This window comes from Salvelinus fontinalis, chromosome 7 (genome assembly GCF_029448725.1).
Source record: "Salvelinus fontinalis isolate EN_2023a chromosome 7, ASM2944872v1, whole genome shotgun sequence".
NCBI lineage: Eukaryota > Metazoa > Chordata > Actinopteri > Salmoniformes > Salmonidae > Salvelinus > Salvelinus fontinalis.
Window position 1 is genome coordinate 31,171,938 of NC_074671.1, and position 22,910 is coordinate 31,194,847.

Sequence of the window (22,910 nt, forward strand, 5' to 3'; positions counted from 1 at the left end):
GAAGCACAGGGGGAAAAATGGCAGCCGTACAGAAAACTCATCCAGAGCCCTTTGACTTCTGGCAGAAAGCCATTGTAAGATATCTGATGGCAAACATATGCACACAAGTGTTACTTCATCGCCTCAGGTGCGCCGCACGACAGACACTCACTGATAGATATAGAACTTTGCGGACTCACCAGCTCGCTTTCTCCCATTGTGCTATTTACATAAAAAACATGTGACTGGCTCAACTGTTCTAGGGAACTACGGTAAGCTTGATCATTTAAAATAATGTGACCGGTGAAATGAAGAAAGCATCCTGCTTTATCGCCTAAGATATTGCACAAGTTGACTGCAGGTAATAACTTAAGTAGCTACAAATATTTCAAATCTACTGAAAGAACCATCCTGGGGGTTTTTCAAAATATCCCAGTGTACGGTATAGACCATATACCGGCCAAGCCTACTGGGAAGTGTGTAGTAGTTACTGTACTTGTACGTAAAACATCCTTAACAGATTTGACCATTTCACTAGGGATGCACGATATATCGGTAAGCATATCGGAATCGGCCGATATTAGCTAAAAATGCCAACATCGGCATCGACCCGTTGTCTAGCTTAACGGCAATGTCAAAGCTGAGAATGAAACAACTGAACAAGTAAGAGAAAGAAATAGGTTTTGATTATGTTTTACTGGTAATGGGGACATTCGTAAATGCAAACAAAATAACTTTTTTGTCAGTGAGTGTGTGTGTGTTTCAACCATTTAACTGTGCTAGAATGCTTAAAATGCCGCTAAAATGTTAAAATATCAGGTATTGTATTGGGTTTTTTGGCAAGGAAAATATCGGATTTCGGTATCGGCCAAAAATGTAATATCGGTGGATCCCTACATTTCACTATTGTTTTTATTCTCCCCTTCAAAAATTGGACTGATAAAAAGTTGTATGTTTTTTTTTTGTCCTAGCAATTCAGGGAATTGGACAATTGGAAGTGTTTGTGGGGGTTTTCCCCAAGCAATTCAGAGAATTGGACAATTGGAAGTGTTCGTGGGTTTTTTCTCCTAGGAATTCAAATTGATTGCACAGAGTGTAATCTTGGAGCATTTCATTTGTGTAATAGGATTGTTGGCAAGAGAAAACCCCCTAGGAAGAAGTGCTACAGATTGGAGAAAGCTCTTTAATAATCTAATAGTGGCTTATTCTAGCCCATTAGTGTTACACCAGTGTTCTTGTTGACTTTACAAAAACGTCCACTCTCATTTAATGGGATTTTACAGATTAACAATGGAAGAAGTGAACATACTGTAAGAAATACAGTCATAGTGTAGTTTGTTCATTATGATTTATTATATCGTTGTCACGGACATCGTAGTGAGGAGACCAAAGCGCAGCGTGATGTGAATACATCTTCTTTAATGAAACGAAGAACACTTAACAAACTAATACAAAACAACAAAACGAACGTGAACGCTAAATGACACGAGTGCAGACATGCAACATCACCTAGACAATCACCCACTAACCAAACTGGAAAATGGCAACCTAAATAGGATCCCCAATCAGAGACAACGATAAACAGCTGCCTCTGATTGGGAACCAATCTAGGCCACCATAGACCTACATAATGCCTAGACAACACACACACACACACACACACCTAGACATACCCAAAACCCTAGACAAGACAAAAACACACATACCACCCTCGTCACACCCTGACCTAACCAAAATAATAAAGAAAACAAAGATAACTAAGGTCAGGGCGTGACAATCGTTCCACAAAGGAATGTGCAATTAATCAATTAGGCTGCATTTACATAGGCAGCTCAATTCAGATTTTTGACCTAATTATTGGCAAAAGAGCTGATATGATTTATCAAAATACCAATTAGTGGAAAAATATCAGAATTAGGCTGCCTGTGTAAACACAGCCTTAGAGCTCTTTGGGCCTGTTTGGGTGGTTGAATAAGATCGATTTGATGTTTGATCAGTGCCCGTATTCACAAATCGTCTCTGAGTCTGATCTAGAATCAGTTTTGCCTTTTAGAACATAGTGAATGAGATTACACAGACTGGGGACCTGATCCTAGATCATCACTCATAGTCTGAGACGCTTTATGGATATGGTCCCTACTTTGGGATATTGAGTCGATATGTGAACTGAGTTTAAGGAGTGAGTAGAAAAATGCCTTTTATGATTTATACAGTAGCTCATATTGATAACCAGTGTCTCTTCCAGGGGTGAGGCACTGTTTCCGGGCAGGTTATTTTGGGAGGGAATGGAAGCTGAGTGGTTTGAAAACCATGGTTATTTTTATTTGTTTCATTTTTTATAGTTTTGAACCTTTTTTGTGAATGTAATGAATTTAGAATGCCACAGGGCACTTCCACTTGTCCACATTCTTATTTTAGCCAATGAGAGAATGTGGGTTTTCCATCTCCCACAACTACCAGTCAGTCACCGCCTACTCTCTCAGGGTTTGTCCCAAATGGCACCCTATCCCCTATACCAGGGTTTCCCAACTGGCAGTCCGCGGGGTGGTTTGATTTGGCCCCAAGTTTTCTGAGCAAAAAAATTATATATATATTTTTTTCATTGTTTGAAATAAAAGACTGGGAAAAATACCAGGAAATCTGCTCCAAGTGATTTTTGTTTAAGAAATCAGTTCCCAACTATTGCCAGGCATAATAGAAATACACATTATTATGTTTTAGTCAAACATAACTTTTTGGGCTTTTTGCGGTCAATTTGCAGTCTACAAATGATTTGTAATTATGTTCCGGGCCCCCGACAATCTGCTCAAGAAAGAAAACGGCCCGTGGCTGAATCTAGTTGATGATCCCTGCCCTATACCCTATTGCCCTGGTAAAAAGTAGTCCACTATATAGGGAATAGGGTGCCATTTGGGACGCGGACTCAGTATTGATGCTGATGTAACCGGGACAAGTCTTCATTTTACATATGCTTTAGGGATGATGGCAACGTTATGCCAGTTTGTTCATGAGAGGTCATATTTTGTAGATAGGGCAGAACAAGAGGACAATTGATCTGTTCAAACCTTGGCTCAACCCACCCCAATTACTGATATCTGTCGCACGCACGCACGCACTCACACACACACACACACATCACAGAGAACACACTCACATCCTCCTCATTAAAACCCAAGAATTAACTAATAAACCCTCAGTACACTGGCAATCAATGAACAGCATCTTCTACACCTTCTGTGCTTCTACACCTGCATTGCTTGCTTTTTGGGGTTTTAGGCTGGGTTTCTGTACAGCACTTTGAGATATCAGCTGATGTAAGAAGGGCTTTATAAATACATTTGATTTGATCTTATAATGAGGATAGAAAATGTACAGAAGTTTTTCTCCGTCACATGAAAGGCACTCTAAAATGGATAAATCAACATATCCCCAAGCAACTGGGAGAGTGTGAGCAATCAGCTTTGTACAACAGCAAACCAATCAGTTGGTAAAGTGGGGCCGACACGAGGAGCAACTTCGAGACGCAAACGAAAGTAATGAACAGTTAAAGGCTTTCCAGGAAAACATAGCTAAAATGCTATCAATGCACACCAAAACAAACTAACTGCTACAATCTGTTACTATTACAAAAGTAGATTCCCTCAAAAAGAAAGCCGAGGCTATCGTGTAAGACACACAACCAGGGCATGCGCATGAACAAACAAATAACCAAATCAGCCTTTTGAAAACAAAGTTGCAAAGTTTAGAAGATGAATTGAGAATATTGTCCTTAACGGAAGATGAGGAAAAAGGAGACCTTTCCAACTATGCGATATCAGAGGAACTTGACATGGATATATCACCAGATGATCTGTAACGATGCCATAGGATCAGCTTGAAACAGAATAATGCTAAATACCCAAGCTTGGTAATCTTCAGACTGTGGAACTATCAGACCAAAATAAACATTCTGAGAGCACAGGGGGAAAGGAGATCAAAATCCAGGGCCGGATTTCTTTCCAAATAATTGTTCTTCTCTATGAAGTAATGAGAGAAGTAGCCAATGCCAATGGGTTACATGGACGCTGAAAAGACAATTCAAAGGGGGAAATATACCATGTATGTCAACTGTACTATTGATGTGCGTTTGTGTGGATGTGTATATGAATGGGAGTTTGAGGGAAGAGTGAGGGATGGTGAATGCATAGGGTGCATATGGTGAATGGTGAATGGCATATGGTGAATGGTGATGGTGAATGCATAGATGCATAGGGTATACAGTATTTTGTTTTAAATAGTTTTTTCCCATTTATTTAACGAGGTAAGTCAGTTAAGAACATATTTTTATTTTACTATGACAGCCTACCCCGGGCCAAACCCTCCCCTAACCCGGCTGATGCTGGGCCAATTGTGTGCCACCCTATGGGACTCCCGATCACGGCCAGTTATGATACAGCCTGGGATCGAACCAGGGTCTGTAGTGACGCCTCTAGCACTCAGATGCAGTTCTTTAGACCGCTGCGCCACTCAGGGGCCTTAATATAATTAATTTTCTACGCGCTCTCCTCCTCTCAACTTTTTCTTTCGCTTGTGGACTTCAGTGACCGTATTACCGCCACACCAGCGGTCACGAGTCATGAAGGCAGTCAAATTCCACGTGACCGTTTAGTCACAGTAAGTAGGCTTCTCCAAGCTCTGATGCTGCTGATGGTCATTAGTAGCCTACAAAACTGGCTAACTGCATGGTACTCAGGACTCTATTGTCCCTCTAATCACCCTGACATCAATACAAATGTATTCAAAAATCTAATCAAACACTTCATGAGAGCCCCATGAGCTCATATTGTGCAACATTTCCATAGGCTCTGCAACTGTTCGAGAAAACAGAGTGATGGCCTTTACTAAAAAGAGGAGAATCCCATTAGCTTTCTATAGGCTAGGCCTACTATATTTATTTCTCAACTTTCCTAATTTTAAGCACATTGCTTATATTTACAACAAGAGTATAGCCTACCTGGCTGGCATTAAAATAAACCACGGGGAAAATCGTCCTCCATTCGCTATTTAAAAGTATAGATAACATTTATTTTCCCCCGCTGACCCTATTTCGATACAGGTGCATGACATATATTATTTAGTATATGTAAAGACAAGATTAAATCAAAAATAGTCTGCTATGTGACAATATTAGCCTGTCACTTGTGAATTATATATTATAACTTGAGAATGATGCCCAGCATAAGAAACAATGCCTTTTTTTAATCATAGTCACACACCTCATTTAGCCCAGCCCATAGGCCTATATGTTTTAATAAGGTTTGTATCACAACTAAAGTGGCCAAATAACTTTTTAAAATTAAGCATATTAATCCGCTTTACAAGGGGCGTAGAGCCTAACTGGCAGCTTTGTTCAGTTGTATTCTTCATACTATTAAATAATGCCACGGAATTCTAAGCGAATCTTGTTTGCTAAATGAACTAGTGTAGCCCACAGCCATTCGGCATAGCCAGATCAGGACCTAACATAAGGACAACTCAGAGTATGCTATTCTGTCCTTTTGAAATAGACTACATTTTCTTCATATAATGCTTCTTTAGAACTGTCTAAAATAAGAAATGTATTTATTGTGAAGGTGTAGGCTATATTACATGGATTTATTACTTTTTATTATGTAAATGTTCCAAAGATCTGCATCAGTGGCTTGTAGGCTATGTGTGGAAGCCAGGAGATGTGTTTATGTAAATGAACGTTCAATTACCGTGAGACTGACAGTTATTTGCTTGATAATCACCAGCTGTCAAAATTTTGTGACCGCCACAGCCCTATCTGTGACCAGGGGAAAAAAACCTTTCCATGCCAAACCTTCATATCATGACCACTAACCGCTACACACAGCCTTCATTGTTGTCACGTCATAGTCAACATACTGTATATACTAGAACTAACGTGTTAGTCAACCCGCTATAATCGTGCAGTACAGTGTACAGTCAGCAGCAAGCAGTTTAGCAGTTACACCAGTGGGCCCCGGTGGCAATGCATTTATAAAACCAAAAGCTTACCTTGAATTGGAAGAGTTCAAGTGTTGGATAGCCATAGCCAGCTAGCTAACATAGCATCCCTCGCTGTTTAAGCCGGGTGTTTGAGTCGGCTAAACTAGATAGCTGCATTCGATGCTAGCTAAGTAAGTGAAAGTGAAAAGAAATATACTACGAAATATAGCTAGCTCTCTCTTGCTTTTCCTTAATTTAGTAAAAAATGTATTTGTTCAAAACTGTTCAACTATTGTCTTTCTCTCTCTGATTCAACTACTCACCACATGTTATGCACTTCAGTACTAGCTAGCTGTAGCTTATGCTTTCAGTACTAGATTCATTCTCTGACCCTTTGATTGGGTGAACAACGTGTCAGTTTATACTGCAAGAGCTTTGATAGGTTGGAGGATGTCCTCCGGAAGTTACCATAATTACTGTGCAAGTCTATGGAATGGGGTGAGAACCATGAGCCTACTAGGTTTTGTATTTGTTTTGTTATACCAGATATATAACCTGGTTACCAGGTGTGTTCTGTAGAGTAGGGGCTTAGCTGGTGGTCGTGGATCACTGTCCTGACGAGGCAATAGTCTCTAACACTGCCCAGCACACGCTCTGGATTATAATCTTTGGAAAGGGGTTAAAGCAGAGCAAACAGTCACATAATCTAGTAGGATTTACCCGCCAAACACGTGGTTCTCTCAATGTCTCTCTCTCTCTGGGGTGTATTCACTAGGAACCAAACAGAACCAAAGATGGAGGGACCAACCTGAATTTGTCCATTAGAAACTCGTTTTCGTTGCAAAACGTTTTGCAACTGTTTGGTATCATTTGGACTAACGATTACACCACTGGGCAATGCCAGGTGGCTGAGGAGGAGTGGTGTATCATGGGATTTGCTATAGGCCTGCTTATCCCACTTCTGACACCATGATGCGTTAAAGTAATATGGATGAGAGAGTGAGACATGAGTCAAGTGAACAATGAGAAAATATATTGGCAACAATACTTGAACTTGACCAATACAGAATTGACACCTACGTTTGCTTATGGTTTAAAGGAGAAAGTCTTTGCTCTAGATCCTACTCCCTGAGGTCTTCTGTGACCCTGTAGTGTAGTCTAACTCATATGGACTCTATTTGTGACGGTTGCTCCAGCCTTTTGCCCCGCTTCACACGCAGTGACACAGTGGGGGTTGGTGTTCTCACGCTTTAACACATAATTTCACGTTTGACCCCGTTTCTGCTACATGAGTGCTGAGATGATATTATCACAATTTCAAAGACACAGAAGCACACATTGCACCGAACGCACTCAGGGGGCCTCTGATGTGTAATTATGAAAAGATGGTCTCCCAAAAGCATCTTGAGGCTAAATTCACCGTTAGAACTATAAGATGCTTTTGGGAAACCGGGCCATGGTCGTTTGAAGTTAGATGACTTCTATCACAGTAACCACTACAGTCACCCAGCGGACCCCAATAAACTGAATGAAGAATGTTCAAAGTACGTGTATCCGTTTTTGTGGCCTATTGGGCATTGATCAAGCCTCTGTACGTAATCTGCGTATGGCATATTTTCAACATAGTAAAGATAATTATTTCCTGAACTTTGGTTTTAAGAACATATGTTGGGCTTCTATGTACAGTAAGTTTGAGTCTCTACCCTTCCTCTCCTCAAAGTGTAACCTCTTCAAGGCATAGCCGAACACATGTAAACTCTCAGGATCACACACTCACACAGAAATTAAAAGCTGCTGCAGCTGCTTTTGGTGGATTCTGGAATTTTCAGGCCTGCCCTGTTGGCCAGAGTTCTTACTTCCTAACTGGCTATGTGTGTTTGTTCAGGCTATGTATGTGTGTGTGGGAGGGGTTTGGGGGGGGGTCTTGTTTTTGGGGGCTGGAGAACGGTCGCAGCTCACTGAAGGAGTGTTTTCCCAGCGTGGGAAAGAAGAGGCTCGTCTCTCTTTCAGCCGGCATAGGACAGGACTGGGCCATACAAGGGCTGAAACTCCCAATGCCAAACTCCAAACTTCAAACTTTTTGTGGGTTACTTTACTGTAGTCTATGTAGTTTCAGTGTGTTTTACTGAAAGGAGCCAAGGATTGCTGTAGTAGTAGGAGTTCTCTGTGCTGGGACTGGGAGGAGATGGGCAGTAGCTGAGGAATATTTCTCCCGGACCGGGCAGAGCAGGGGCAAGAGCAGAGCCGGGTAGGGCAGATATGTATCTCTCGGGCAGTGAGGAGTCTGACGTGGTGAGTAAACATACTTAGCCTACACATTCTGAAGCTATCTATCTGTATGCTGCACAGATTCAGCAGTTGTTATCTCATTCTCTCTTGTTCTTTCTCACTCTCCGCTCTGAACAATGGAGAAGAGTTCTGGAATCTTGAAGAATTTTGTTTTTACACCAAATTCCAAAGGGCATAATCTTGGGCTTCCTATTTTGTCTCCTTAGAACTTTTCCTGGAAGTCAGTGTGTTGCTCGAGAGTGTCGCGGCTCTGGCTCTTATGTAGCCTGCCTACAGGGGTAATTTTAGGGGTAGCGGATTATTTGGGCATCTTGTCTGAATTTGCGACTCGAGGTTACTAGCCTGAAGTGGAAAGCTGCGACAGTTGTTAACGGCTCATGTGACGTTAGGAAAAGAAACACCTGGGACATGAGAAATGCCTGGTCCTCTGGTTACAGAGACTGTTTAGTTAGTGAACACATAGCATTTACAAGGCCCACTTTCTTTAGCCATGGCTATTCAGAAATCGTTTTTTTTCTCTGCCTTTGCTTATCTACCTCTGTCCGACTGTAAAGCTATTTGTATCATATTACTTCTGACTCAAGGCTATTTATTTGATGGAGGCTATGAAAGCAACATAATTTGATTTAAAACATGAATTGACCATTTCAAGGTTTACTACATAGTTTTCTGTGCATTTTGTTTTACACTCTAGTTCATTTAGCTACCTCTTTCTTTGAACCCCTTAAAGGGATACTTCGGGATTTGCTGATTTTGGGTAATATTCTACTTACCCAGAGTCAGACAAACTCGTGGATACCAGTTTTATGTCTCTGCATGCAGTTTGAAGGAAGTTGAAGGTAGCCTATCGTTAGCTTAGCGCAATTGCTGAAAGTCAATGGGCAGGTACTAGCCAGCTCCTGTCAAAAGCAGAGAAGTAGACCTTTTAACTACTCTAAAGCTGAGTGACTAGCACTTTGTACTCTAAGTATTCTTTACAAGTATGTATTAACTCATAATATTTGATTATAGTTGTTTTTAAAGCATTCCTTTTTTCTTTTTTCCCCCACCAAACTATGCATTTCAGTCAACCGCTGTGACATTGGGCACATTGGATGCAAGAATAGGTTGTGAGGTAGTGTAAACACAGTTGGCCAGCTGAGACAGCAGGACAGCGGCAGTTTTGAACGAGTTCGCTAGATATCAAGTAAGCAAACTGTGGGAAGAGTACAACAACAGGCTGTCATTGCAAAAATTAAAATCACTGTAGTTATCGTAAAACTACTACTTCAATCACAGTGCAGTTGTCACAAAACTACCACTAACCGGTCCCGAACATCATCATAAAGGAAAAAATGTGAATTAAACAAATACCTAATGCAACAATGCTGTAAAGTTAGGAGATATGCACCTTTAAATGTATTTGTCACGTGCTCCGCACGTCATCCTTTGTCAATAGTAAAAAAAAAAAAAAAAAAGACAAGAAAACGACAGCAGCAAAATCCTGTATGGCAATACTTTAAGATATTAAATGAGAAGGTTGTGAAATGCTAACTTTGCGAGGTGTAATTGAGCTACAGTGGCAGTACAGGTGCAATGCTGAAAGGGAGGCACTGTGAGACCCAACCCGTTGCTGGCAGCAGTTGCCCTAATGGAATATCTATAACCAGACTACAAGATGTCGAAAAACCTTGATGGCCCGAAGGAAGAAATTGTTCAATGATTGATCTGTAAGTAGTCCTACAAAGCGCAAGCTCTCAAATACCAGACGTGGTGCAACAGATTGTTGGCCTTCTATGAATGCGCTGCATACATCACTGCAACTACACATGGCACTGATGAGAAGTGGGACATGAAGTCCCATGTGCTACAGAGAACTGAGAACATTAAAGAGAGGCACACATCAGAAAACCTAAAACTGCAAATCAGTTAAGAACAACTTCAATTTACAATGACGGCCCACCCCGGCAACACTGGGCCAATTGAACCAGAGACTACAGTGACACCTCTTGCACTGAGATGCAGTGCCTTAGACCGCTGCACCACTCAGGAGCCATTAACGAGGTGAGCGCTGTCTGGTGGGGTTTCTACTAGGTAAAATGTGTGGAAATGTAGGGTTAGGCATAAGGTTAGCAGTGTGGTTTATAACCACATTTTAAGAAAAGGAATTGTAGAAATAGGCAGGGTAAATGACTTTGTAGGCTGTGGTAACTAGTGACGACCATCTGGTAGGTAGCCAGGTCTGCGGTAGATTGAACTGCAATGCCCCTTAGAGGTCATATGCAGGACCATATCTGAAATGTGAATTCACGTCATTTTCATTAAATGGCAGTTTAAACGTTAAGAACATTTGTCACATCCCTAATGTAAGCGTGTGTATGCGTGTGTGTGTGTGTGTGTGTGTGTGTGTGTGTGTGTGTGTGTGTGTGTGTGTGTGTGTGTGTGTGTGTGTGTGTGTGTGTGTGTGTGTGTGTGTGTGTGTGTGTGTGTGTGTGTGTGAACGAGAGCATCCTAAATGGCACCTTATTCCCTATTTGGTGCACTACTTTTTACCAGAGTTCCATGGGCTCACTATAAATGTACTGGAGTGCCATTTGGGGTGCAGACATTATCTTCTTCACACCTTATTAACTCTGTCCATGTGAAAGGTTGGCCTTAAAGTGGAACTGACAGCGTTTTAACTACTTTTCCGATATGAAACAAACGGACAATCAGAATATCAGTCAAAGTAGGTTCTATTTGACTCAAAATTACATGAAACTCGACCCAAACAATGGAAACACGTGGTGGGAAAGATCCTGAATCTCCTCATTGCCCCCCAGCAAAATTATCTTATATTTAGGCTGTTGTTTATATGTGTACTTCACACCATGTTGAGGTGAAAATCTGTGTATAAAGCGTGTATGGATGTCAACCTCAATACATGTTCATGTCATCAATCACCAATCAACTTTGACTACCACCACTGATTTCTGTATGGTAGCTATGCTATCAGTTTATACGAATGGGAGTCATCATTTAGCAGTTACTTCTTATAAACCTGAAAATGGACAACTTCTAGATGTTTTGCATTGAAACTGGCAAATATATCTAAAAAGGGGCTTTATGCCGCATTCAAAACAACTGGGAACTAGAAACTCTGAAATCTCCGACTTCCGAATTCAATGTGTTTCAGAGTACTGGGAACTCGGTAAAAACTAGCGCCGACTGGGATTTTTTGGGTAACGGTCATCCTACTCGGAATTCCAAGTCAGAAACTCTGGCATCTTTCTTGAGGTCCGGCTTTCCAACCTGAAGATCACTGATGTCATTAAATAAAATGTAGTGCCTGGTTGTCTTGAAAGCACCTCAAGTAATCACATTGTGGGCCTGTTACAATGCATCAATCATGACATATTTTATGAATGTCCACTTTGTTAGATCAGATTTGTTGAACGTGCGCCAATCCGACGTTCTTCTATCTCTTACGTTCTGTTTTCCATGTATTGAACTGGATGCAGTTCAATACATGATTTATATAATTCACCAATACAATTCTTGGTTGTCCAACAAATATTGCTATCAGGATGTAAATCACAGCTGGCCAGGTACATTGTTTGCTACCTCCAGCCATTGGCATGCACTTTTTCAGTTTCAATTACACAATATTTTGGACAAAAACTGACAAATGTCAAAGTCTGGGAATATCAGTATAATCAAACTAGCCAGGGCAATGATTACAAGTCAGTCATAAAGGGGCCTTATAGGTTAGCTTATATATTTATTTACCTATTTATTTTGCTAGCTTAAAAGCACAGAACTTATGTTGGACGAGCGGGTGAGCGGCCAACTTTTTCACCCCATATCTTGTTACGGTGGCTACAGAAATGTAGGTCATGTGTCATTTGGTTAGCAAGCAAGAAATGTGAATCACTTCGCTAGCTAGCTATGCTGAACTTGAATGACTGTTATCCACAGTTAGCATATGGGGCTCCCGAGTGGCGTAGCGGTGTAAGGCACTGCATCTCAGTGGAGTCACTACAGACCCTGGTACGATTCCAGGCTTTGGCGAATGCTTTCCAAGGATCTAAAGTCACACTGTTGCTACTGCCTGTAAACACACAGTCCAGTTCAAAGTGAATGATGGCGGGCCCATGTGCCAAATGGCTTATTTGCATATAGGCCTACTGTAGTTCTGATAGTCTATGGCACACCGGTCTGTGTAGAGTCCAGTCCGGGATAAAAGTGACACGTTTTGATTAGGTTTTATTTACTGCAGTGTCTATTAATTGTCCAAACGCAGGACTGCCTTCCCACTCTGTATTGCTATAGAATTTTCACGAATGCCTTACTCTATGTAACGGTGATCCTCCTCCTCTCCATCTTCGGAAAAGGAGGAGTATTGAGGGAACCAAGGCGCAGCGAAGTTTGAACACATATTTATTAAACAAGACGAAAAAACGAACACGAACTACACTTGAAATGATACAAAATAACAAACGACGTAGACTGACCTAAACATGAGAACTTACATAGACACGAAGAACGCACGAAATGGAAACAGACTACATAAACCGAAATAGTCCCGTGTGGTACGAAATAACATACAGACACGGAAGACAATCACCCACAAACAAACAGTGAGAACGCCCTACCTAAATATGACTCTTAATTAGAGGAAAACGCAAACCACCTGCCTCTAATCAAGAGCCATACCAGGCAACCCAAAACCAACATAGAAACAGATAACATAGACTGCCCACCCAAAACACATGCCCTGACCATAAACACATAAAAAACAACATAAAACAGGTCAGGACCGTTACAGAACCCCCCCCTCAAGGTGCGAACGCCGGGCGCACCAGCACAAAGTCCAGGGGAGGGTCTGGGTGGGCAGTTGACCACGGTGGTGGCTCCGGCTCAGGACGCTGTCCCCACACCACCATAGTCACTCCCTGCTTCTGTCTTCCCCTCCCAATGACCACCCTAAAACTCACATCCCCTAAATAAACGGCCAGCACCAGGAGAAGGGGCAGCACCGGGACAAGGGGCAGCACCGGGACAAGGGGCAGCACCGGGACAAGGGGCAGCACCGGGACAAGGGGCAGCACCGGGACAAGGGGCAGCACCGGGACAAGGGGCAGCACCGGGATAAGGGGCAGCACCGGGACAAGGGGCAGCACCGGGACAAGGGGCAGCACCGGGACAAGGGGCAGCACCGGGACAAGGGGCAGCACCGGGACAAGGGGCAGCACCGGGACAAGGGGCAACACCGGGACAAGGGGCAACACCGGGACAAGGGGCAGGTCCCGGCTGATAAACTCTGGCAGATCCTGGCTGAGGGACTCTGGCAGGTCTATGCAGGCTGACGGCTCTCGACGCTCATGGCAGGCTGACGGCTCTCGACGCTCATGGCAGGCTGACGGCTCTCGACGCTCATGGCAGGCTGACGGCTCTCGACGCTCATGGCAGGCTGACGGCTCTCGACGCTCATGGCAGGCTGACGGCTCTCGACGCTCATGGCAGGCTGACGGCTCTCGACGCTCATGGCAGGCTGACGGCTCTCGACGCTCATGGCAGGCTGACGGCTCTCGACGCTCATGGCTCTCTGACGGCTCTGGCTGCTCATGGCTCTCTGACGGCTCTGGCTGCTCATGGCTCGCTGGCGGCTCTGGCAGATCCTGTCTGGTTGGCGGCTCTGGCAGATCCTGTCTGGTTGGCGGCTCTGGCAGATCCTGTCTGGCGGGCGGCTCTGGCAGATCCTGTCTGGCGGGCGGCTCTAGCGGCTCCTGTCTGGCGGGCGGCTCTAGCGGCTCCTGTCTGGCGGACGGCTCTGTAGGCTCATGGCAGACGGGCGGCTTTGCAGGCTCATGGCAGACGGGCGGCTTTGCAGGCTCATGGCAGACGGATGGCTCAGATGGCGCTGGGGAGACGGATGGCTCAGATGGCGCTGGGGAGACGGATGGCTCAGATGGCGCTGGGGAGACGGATGGCTCAGATTGCGCTGGGGAGACGGATGGCTCTGGCCGGATACGGCGCACTGTAGACCTGGTGCGTGGTGCCGGAACTGGGGGCACCGGGCTAAGGCTAAGCACCTTCCTACTAGTGCGGGGAGCAGGGACAGGGCACACTGTATTCTCAAAGCCCACTCTATACCTGATGCGAGGTACCGGCACTGGTGACACCGGGCTGAGGACAAGCACATCAGGATTAGTAGGGGGAGAATATACAGTGTGTTCAGGGCTCTGGAGACGCACAGGAGGCTTTGTGCGTGGTGCCGGAACTGGAGGCACCGAACTGGATACACGCACTACAGAGAGAGTGCGTGGAGGAGGAACTGGGCTCAGGAGACGCACTGGTAGCCTAGTGCGTAATGTAGGCACTGTAGGTACTAGGCTGGGGCGGGGAGGTGGCGCCGGAAATACCGGACCGTGGAGGCGTACTGGCACTCTTGAGCATTGAGCCTGCCCAACCTTACCTGGTTGAATACTCCCGGTTGCCCGACCAGTGCGGGGAGGTGGAATAACCCGCACCGGGCTATGTAGGCGAACCGGGGAAACCATGCGTAAGGCAGGTGCCATGTATGCCGGCCCGAGGAGACGCACTGGAGACCAGACGCGTTGAGCCGGCCTCATGACACCTGGCTCAATACCCAATCTAGCCCTACCAGTGCGGGGAGGTGGAATAACCCGCACTGGGCTATGCACTCGTACAGGAGACACCGTGCGCTCTACTGCGTAACACGGCGCCTGCCCGTACTCCCGCTCTCCACGGTAAGCCTGGGAAGTGGGCGCAGGTCTCCTACCTGCCCTTGGCCCACTACCTCCTAGCCCCCCCCCCAAGAAATTTTTGGGAATTACTTACGGGCTTTTTGGGCTTCCGTGCCAGACGCGTTCCCTCATAGCTCCGGTTCCTCTCTCCGGTAGCCTCTGCTCTCCTCAGTGCCTCCAGCTGTTCCCATGGGAGGCGATCCCTACCAGCCAGGATCTCCTCCCAAGTGTAGCAACCCTTTCCGTCCAATACATCGTCCCATGTCCATTGCTCCTTCTTTTCCTGTCCCTTACTCCGTTGACTCCGCTGCTTGGCTCTGGTATGGTGGGTGATTCTGTAACGGCGATCCTCCTCCTCTCCATCTTCGGAAAAGGAGGAGTATTGAGGGAACCAAGGCGCAGCGAAGTTTGAACACATATTTATTAAACAAGACGAAAAAACGAACACGAACTACACTTGAAATGATACAAAATAACAAACGACGTAGACTGACCTAAACATGAGAACTTACATAGACACGAAGAACGCACGAAATGGAAACAGACTACATAAACCGAAACAGTCCCGTGTGGTACGAAATAACATACAGACACGGAAGACAATCACCCACAAACAAACAGTGAGAACGCCCTACCTAAATATGACTCTTAATTAGAGGAAAACGCAAACCACCTGCCTCTAATCAAGAGCCATACCAGGCAACCCAAAACCAACATAGAAACAGATAACATAGACTGCCCACCCAAAACACATGCCCTGACCATAAACACATAAAAAACAACATAAAACAGGTCAGGACCGTTACACTCTACGTCATTCCCAAACATTCTATGAAAGTGTGAAAATGGCTATATTAAGTGCTCGCTTGTCAGAAAATGTGAAGAAAGGTGTTATATTCTTCCTCGGGGTGTAAATGAACAGATTTGACAACGATTTCATGTTTCTAAAACGCTGTCAGTTCCGCTTTAAAGGGCTTTACTGACACTGGATCATCGTTAGAAATCTACGGCATTTTTGAGCCACTTTGTGTTTGTGTGTCTTAGAGGTCTTCACGGATTCACCTGTACCCGAATACCCGAGACCCGATCTGGGACCCAAGCGGGTCCGGATCCAGAATTTGAAATAATGGCACAGGTCTTGGTTGGATCTGATCTGATTGTCACAGGTCTCTGGTATAACTTACTTGTCCGGAAGGACCCATATAGATCCGACTGTGACTACTGCAGTAGAGAAAGAGAGAAATGTTATAATTTATGCTGCTGCTCTTTGCTTTTCACGAGAGCGGCGCGTATAGCTTGTTGTTGTTTTTGACCAATCATAAGTCATCAAAGCGGCAATGGGCTACAGTTATAGAGCCTCCTTGTGGGGCAGAAGTTAGAAGTTATCAAATCAATGGAAGATGGAATTAAAATGAAGGAATTAAAAGTTAAAGGAGAAAGAACAGGCTACATCGACCAAGAGCCAACAGGTTGGCTGCTACTTTATATTCTGAATGGAGTTGTGTTGTTTGTAACTGTGTAGGATGAGAAAGCGCATGCATCCTCAATTAGTCTAGCTAGCTAGTTAGCTTCTCCCGGGTTTAATGCAGTCAAAATAGGTACTTCGTAATCATATTGAATGATAAATAACATATCTATGGCATCTATTAGTCTACTATAGCTCAAATTGTCTTGGTTGGTTGCGGTCTCTCGTCTCTCTCTCCCTCCCTCCCTGTTCCCATGTCACTCGAACACACTCACAGTAGCCTAGACACACAGCACTGCCCCTGCTCTCTACCTCCTCTCCCTCACGCTTTGTCAGCTCTGGTTAATAAAGTAGCATAAAAATGTACTTTTCTGTTGCTTCCCGCACTTGGATCGGACCGGTTTTGGATCCGACCAGGTCTATACGGAACGGGTGTAGTTGTCCTCGGTCCGTTCGGAATGGGTCTCTATATTGTAAAAGTTATTTAGGCATATCGGGTCTGGATAGGAAAGCCCAAGTCCATTTCGGAACCTTTTGAATCCATGAAGTCCTCTAGCGTGTCCATCTGTCTGTCTGTGTGTGTGGATATCTCTGTGTCTGTATCAGTCTGTCTTTATGAGTCTTTGACTGTGTGTCTGTGACACTGTGTGTCTGTGACAGATGCTGTTGTCTATCTCCTTGCTCCCCAGTTGACTAAATTGGGGTGTGAGAGAAAGCTGGAGACAAACAGCCCAGCAAACCGGAAATGTTCCCAGGACATTAGCTAACATTCCCATTAAGTTCTAGTTAGGATTTTATCTAACATTAGGATGATAACATCCAAAAAACATTCAAATAATGTTTTTGATAACAAAATGTGTTATTTGTGTTATTTGTTCTCCTAACATTTACCAAATTGTTCTGCACAACATCTGTAACAACCACCACGGAACATTCCACTAAGGTTCTTATGAGGTTTCCAGGTAATGTAATAACAAAATGTGTTCTGGGAACGTTTTTGCAAAATCTGGCAAATGTTTTATACAAACATTGTATAATCATCAGCACACCTTTGGGGCAACCCAATCAATGTTCTGGGAACATTCACAGAACCAATTTTGGTTTGCTGGGAGACTACCTGACCAGCTGTCTCCTCCCAATCGTCTGCTGTTCCAGTCCTACTAGCCTGCAAATACCAATGACACACATACTGACACATGTATAGAAATACTTTTTATATGTATTTATGCACATGGGTGGGACAGAAGAGAGGGATATTGCATAGAAAGGGAGTGGCAGAACAGGGGATAAAACCGTTGCGTCCGTGGGGAATGTGTGGTCTGGGGATGCTAGCACTACCTCTAGACAAGCCCCCCCCCACCCCCCAGCACATCTATACTCTGTTTACAAAGCTGGATTTAAAGTATCTGTATCTGATTTTATCATGGACAGGTCTTTGTAGTTCTTACTGTAACAGGAGGTGGATGTGCTCTGGAGTTTTGTATCAACGTATTGATCTGAGTGACAGCCACAGAGCCAATCTCTATGTGCTTGTGTACATCCGTGTGTGCGCCAGTCAGTTTGTGTGCGCGCGCGTCCGTCCTTGTGTGTGTAATCTGTCTGACTCAGCCGGTTGAGGACACATCTCTGTGTAAATGAAATGTAAAGTGACTGGTTCCTATTTCCTGACGCCTTAAGTGACAGAGAGCAGACTATAGTAGTTCTGATATGGACACGTATTACATTGCAGGGTTGTTTCTAAACAGTACACACAACACAACTGACTGCGGAGGAGCAGAATGACCCTAGACAGCGGTACAGAGTGTAATTCACACGGAGTCCAGACTGCTAGGACACACACTCACAGTACTGGCAGTCGTGTTAATGGGTCTGGTGTTCTGGCATTGTCTGTTGCTGCAGATATTAAGATGGACAGGGAATGGACTGGGACCAGAAAACAGCTCATATTTTTTTCTCTCGACGCCCCAATTATTATCCAAATAAAGATCATTCTGCACAAAACCCAAGTGTAGCCACTGGGCTAAATATGGACCAGCCATCTGGCATTTGCCCAAACTACCCTATGGCCAATTTGTTTCTGAGGTTGGAGCTAAAAGTCTCACCAGACAGTCCTCTCATAACCAGCCTGGTGCTCATCAATCATCCACAGACACCGCCTGCCTCCTACACCCAGCTCCTGACACGATATTAACGATGCAATCACAATGAACGAGCGCAGCACACCCCCCATGGCACTCTTCATAACCATATTCAGTGAATCAAACCACATTCCTTCATCAGCTCCCTGCCTATTAAGGTGGATAGATTATTGCCTCTATGGTGCCTCTAGTGTTGTGTTACTGCATGGTCCCTCCTCTCTCTTTTCAAAGCAGTGTGCTCCTAAGCAACCCCTCCCCCTGACTTTTAACCATCCCTTTAACCCTATGTAGTGCACTGCTTTTGACTGGAGTCCTATGTGCTACATAGGGACTAGGGTGCCATTTGAGACACAGCCCTGCTCCCTAGGACAGTGTGGTTTGATTGACAGCCGGAGTGTCCATCACCTCAATGGGATGATGCACTTATCTAACGCACAGAGGAAGACACTTGGCATGTGGAATGCTGGGTAAACACTTTCCCTTGTTCGTCCCGGTTCCCCCTCGAGTGTCACCTTGACGTCCACGCAGCCAATCCTGCTCCCCGCCCGGCTCCCCACGCCAGAGAAGCCATTACTTCAGTACCCGACCTGCGCACTCACACTCGGACACAGATATGGAAACACGTGCGCATGTAGGAATGCACGCACACTCATTCATTCATTCTAGCAATCTCTATCTTACACACTCCCCTTTTCTTTTTCTCTCCTCTTTATCTCTCATTTTCTCTCCCTCTCTTTCTCTTTCTCTCTCTCTCTCTCTCTCTCTCTCTCACACACACACACACACACACACACACACACACTTCCTCTCTGTTTCCATTCTGCATTCATCAGTTGGAGTGGGAAGCAGTGACAGTAGTCAAACACGTGCTCTAATAGAACATCTCTTGTCATGTCTCGCTTTGTGTGCTATTGTCTTTACGCAGTGGAAGCAGACAGTAGTCATAGTGTAATCTATGGGACGATGATTTAATGGACTTTCTGTTGCTGTGAAGGATGTGACATTGACAGGCAGGTGGCTATAAAGCAGCAGCCTCTTGTTCCAGCTTAGAATGAGCACAGCAACTGTCACAAACCAACCACAGGCTCACTGTGGTGTGCTTCCCAAATGGCATCCTATTCCTTGTATAGTGCACTACTTTTGGTATCTGGTCAAGAGTAGTACACTGTACAGAGTGTTCCTGAATGTCCACACTTGGGTTGTTCCACCAATTTGTTGCCTTTTGAGAAGTGTAACTTGGTCAAAAAAACATTAAATTGCACCAAATTTAAACATTCTGTCATAAAGAGAACATGTACAACTTCACAAAAAACAAGTTTTCCGTCTCAAGAGGTTAAAGTGGTAATATGTAACTTTTTGGGCGACCATACCAAATTCACATAGAAATATGAGTTATAGATCTATCATTCTACTTGCTTCTACTTGAAGCAAGTCTAAGAAGTGATAGATCTGTTCTATGTGCGCTATTTCTATGCTTCCCGTTCTTAAGTTTTGTTTTTGCGTCTTTTACTTTCGGTTTTGTACACCAGCTTCAAACAGATGAAACAACATTTTGGGTTATGTAAAATATATTTCACAGCGGTGTAGATGGTACAATGGTTCTCTACTATCTTATTTTGTCACATAAACTGAAATTAGGCAAACTATTAGAGTGTTATCAACCAGGAAATGGTGAAGCGATTTCTGCATAGTGCAACTTTAAATGAATAAAAAAATACTATAAAGTGCCAAATAAAGTAACAGGGTTGACCATAACAAGGTTGATGACTTAATCTTAAATCAGCCATAAAGCCCCTTGTGATAGGGGGAATGTAAGCATGTTATGTGCAACAGATGGGGCAATTGAATGCAAGCTTAAAAAAATATAAAATTGTTGAAACGTTTCAGTTTTTTACCACAGAACACCAGGAACATTTCCAATAATAGTAGAACCAGCTCACCTGCTTTTACTATTAAATGTTCTGTGTTTCTTTTGAAAATAATATTTCAAAAGGAATAGTTTCACCGTATTAAAATGAGAATTCAGTTCACGTAACAGGGTTGACCTTAAAACGAGAGACAAGTGGAATTGAATCACATGAAATAAATAATGATCTTCAGAAATGACTTTGTCAAAGCATAAAAGCATACAATGATGGTTAAAACTTGGAGAAATGTTGGGATAACTAAGTGGGTTAAAGTCTTCCTATAAGTCACAGAGGGTGCACGGAGTGTCAAAAATGCTGAATTCTGGCACTTTTGCAAGTCTTTATTCATATTGAAAGTCTGATTGAATTTTCCATGTGGTCTATATTAAAGGGCACTTCATTTAGTTTAACAGGCTTTTAAAATTGATATTGGGGCACAATTTCTACTTAAAGTATCAAAGGGATGTAAAAGGCACTAATTTAGTCTGTTGCTAGAGATTAGAGAACCACAATCTAAGAAATCTGATAATATGGACCAGAAAAAGTCATGAGAAAGTCATCTTCACAGTACTGCTTCTAAGAATAGGATTTACTGTAACCATAGTTAGAATTATATTTATATTGCCTGCATCTAATTCAACCTTTGCAAACTCTGTTATTTCCAGGAAGGTTACAAAATTGCTCCAAAAAAATCAGTGCATTGTTAGATTCCCACAGTGACACATTATTCATAACATATTCATGAGCAGAAAATGTCACTTCTGCTCTTTTCTTTCTGAGGAATACCGGGAAGGCTAGATAGTCACTGACTATCCCGCTAGAGAGAAGAGGAGAAGGCAGAGGGCAGGGCTGCGATGGGAGGGTGATATAATGTGGAGAGAGAGAGAGAGAGAGAAAGTGGGAGAGAGAGAGAGCGAGAGAGAGAGAGAGAGAGGGAAAGTGGAAGAGAGAGAGAGTTAGCAGAGGGTCTGGGAAGGGGGACGCAGAAGATAGGGGCTGGTGTTAGGAGGGGTGAACAAGGAGTGATGCACCATGAACAATCTGCCATACTGAGTCTCCGGTAGACTAGAGAGCATTTCAGCTTGTTATGTCATCATTAATTCATTCATCAAACATCTGCATGACCACAGCCTTCCATCTCAACAATTTTTACGCTGCAAATACACCTTTTAGAATAACCCCTATTGTCCAGGTAATCGCTACCAATGCTTATAACATATATATTTTTAAAACAATAGACGATTTCCCCCGTGATGTGTGTACGCCCTCTACTGAAGGGAATGCTGACATTGACCTGGGACATTGCCCTGTGACAGCCCTGTATAGCCACCCGGCCGTTCGATGATTGTAATTAGCCTTAGTGATTTGTGGCGTTCTAATGCGTTGACCGCCTATGGGACCGCGGCATGTAGCGACTTTCGCAGGCAGAGCAGCCCAGAGGGATCAATAAATCCGTTACAGCAGACCACAGGAGGACTGCCGTCCCACACACACCACACGCATGCACACACACACACACACATGCACGCGTGCGAACAAAAACAAACTCTCCACACCCACTCCGTCTCTCCCATCCCTCTCGCCCTCTCTCTCCAAAGGGTGACCATGGTGAGCTCATCCCTGTCTGCCTCTTTTCTTTGTTCTCTATATTCTCTTCATCTCAGTGTGGGAGTGGGACCTCGGGTCAGCCGTGTCATGCAGCCAGAGGCTCAGTCCATGTCAACCTCTCTTACTGCCCACTGTGCCCAGTGTTCACAGACATACATAAGCCTGGACAGAGGGCCCCTTGCTCTGGGCAGTGGGCACCCAGCTCCACATGGGAAACATCTGTGCCACGCTCTGGAGGGTAGTGACAACTCCCGTCACTCTAGCCCCCCCCCCCCCCCCCCCCCCCCCATCAGACAATGTTCAAGCCACGTGTGACACATGATACCCTGGTTTTAAGGTTCCTTCACCCAATAGGCACCAGCTATACCATCGGTAGAGGCTTTCACAGCACTACTGCCTGCTAGTATTTTCATGGGACCGACAGTATCTGACTTGAGGTGCAGTATAGTTAGGTAACTGGATACCACATTCTTTATATGTTTTCCTCCACTGTTTACTAGTAATAATAAGGCCATCTGAAGCAGCCTCTTGTTCTTGACATTGGCAATGCTCATTGTCAAGCCAGACATTGGCATGACAATGACTGACAAGGAGTTGGCATGTTGGCACAAACAGGCTGTCACTCAGACTACATTTGAAGGAGGTGTTCCATACAGCCGGCCTGTTTGTAACGGACGTTGTCAGAGTACATCATACTTGCATAGTCATTCCAATCCGTCTCTGTCCAAAATCTGACTGTGACAATTGCCTCCCATGTTAGAGTAATTGGTCTTAACGAGCTAAAATTATATTATTCTCCCGCAGCCTTTGTTTTCATGTAGGACGC

General features: G+C 44.2%; 1 protein-coding gene across 8 annotated transcripts in view; it reads left to right on the forward strand.

Moving 5' to 3' along the window:
* Nucleotides 1-22,910, forward strand: part of LOC129859397 (voltage-dependent L-type calcium channel subunit beta-2-like) — a 100,259-nt gene that overhangs the window by 34,104 nt on the left and 43,245 nt on the right. Inside the window, exon 1 of one of the 8 annotated variants that reach the window (XM_055929146.1) lies at nt 7,954-8,241. The exons of the other annotated variants lie outside the window; for them this stretch is intronic. Within the exon in view, the coding sequence (XP_055785121.1) occupies nt 8,209-8,241 (33 nt within the window). The 5' untranslated portion in view covers nt 7,954-8,208. Of the gene's footprint in view, nt 1-7,953; nt 8,242-22,910 lie in introns of those variants that run through there. 8 annotated transcript variants of the gene reach the window in all.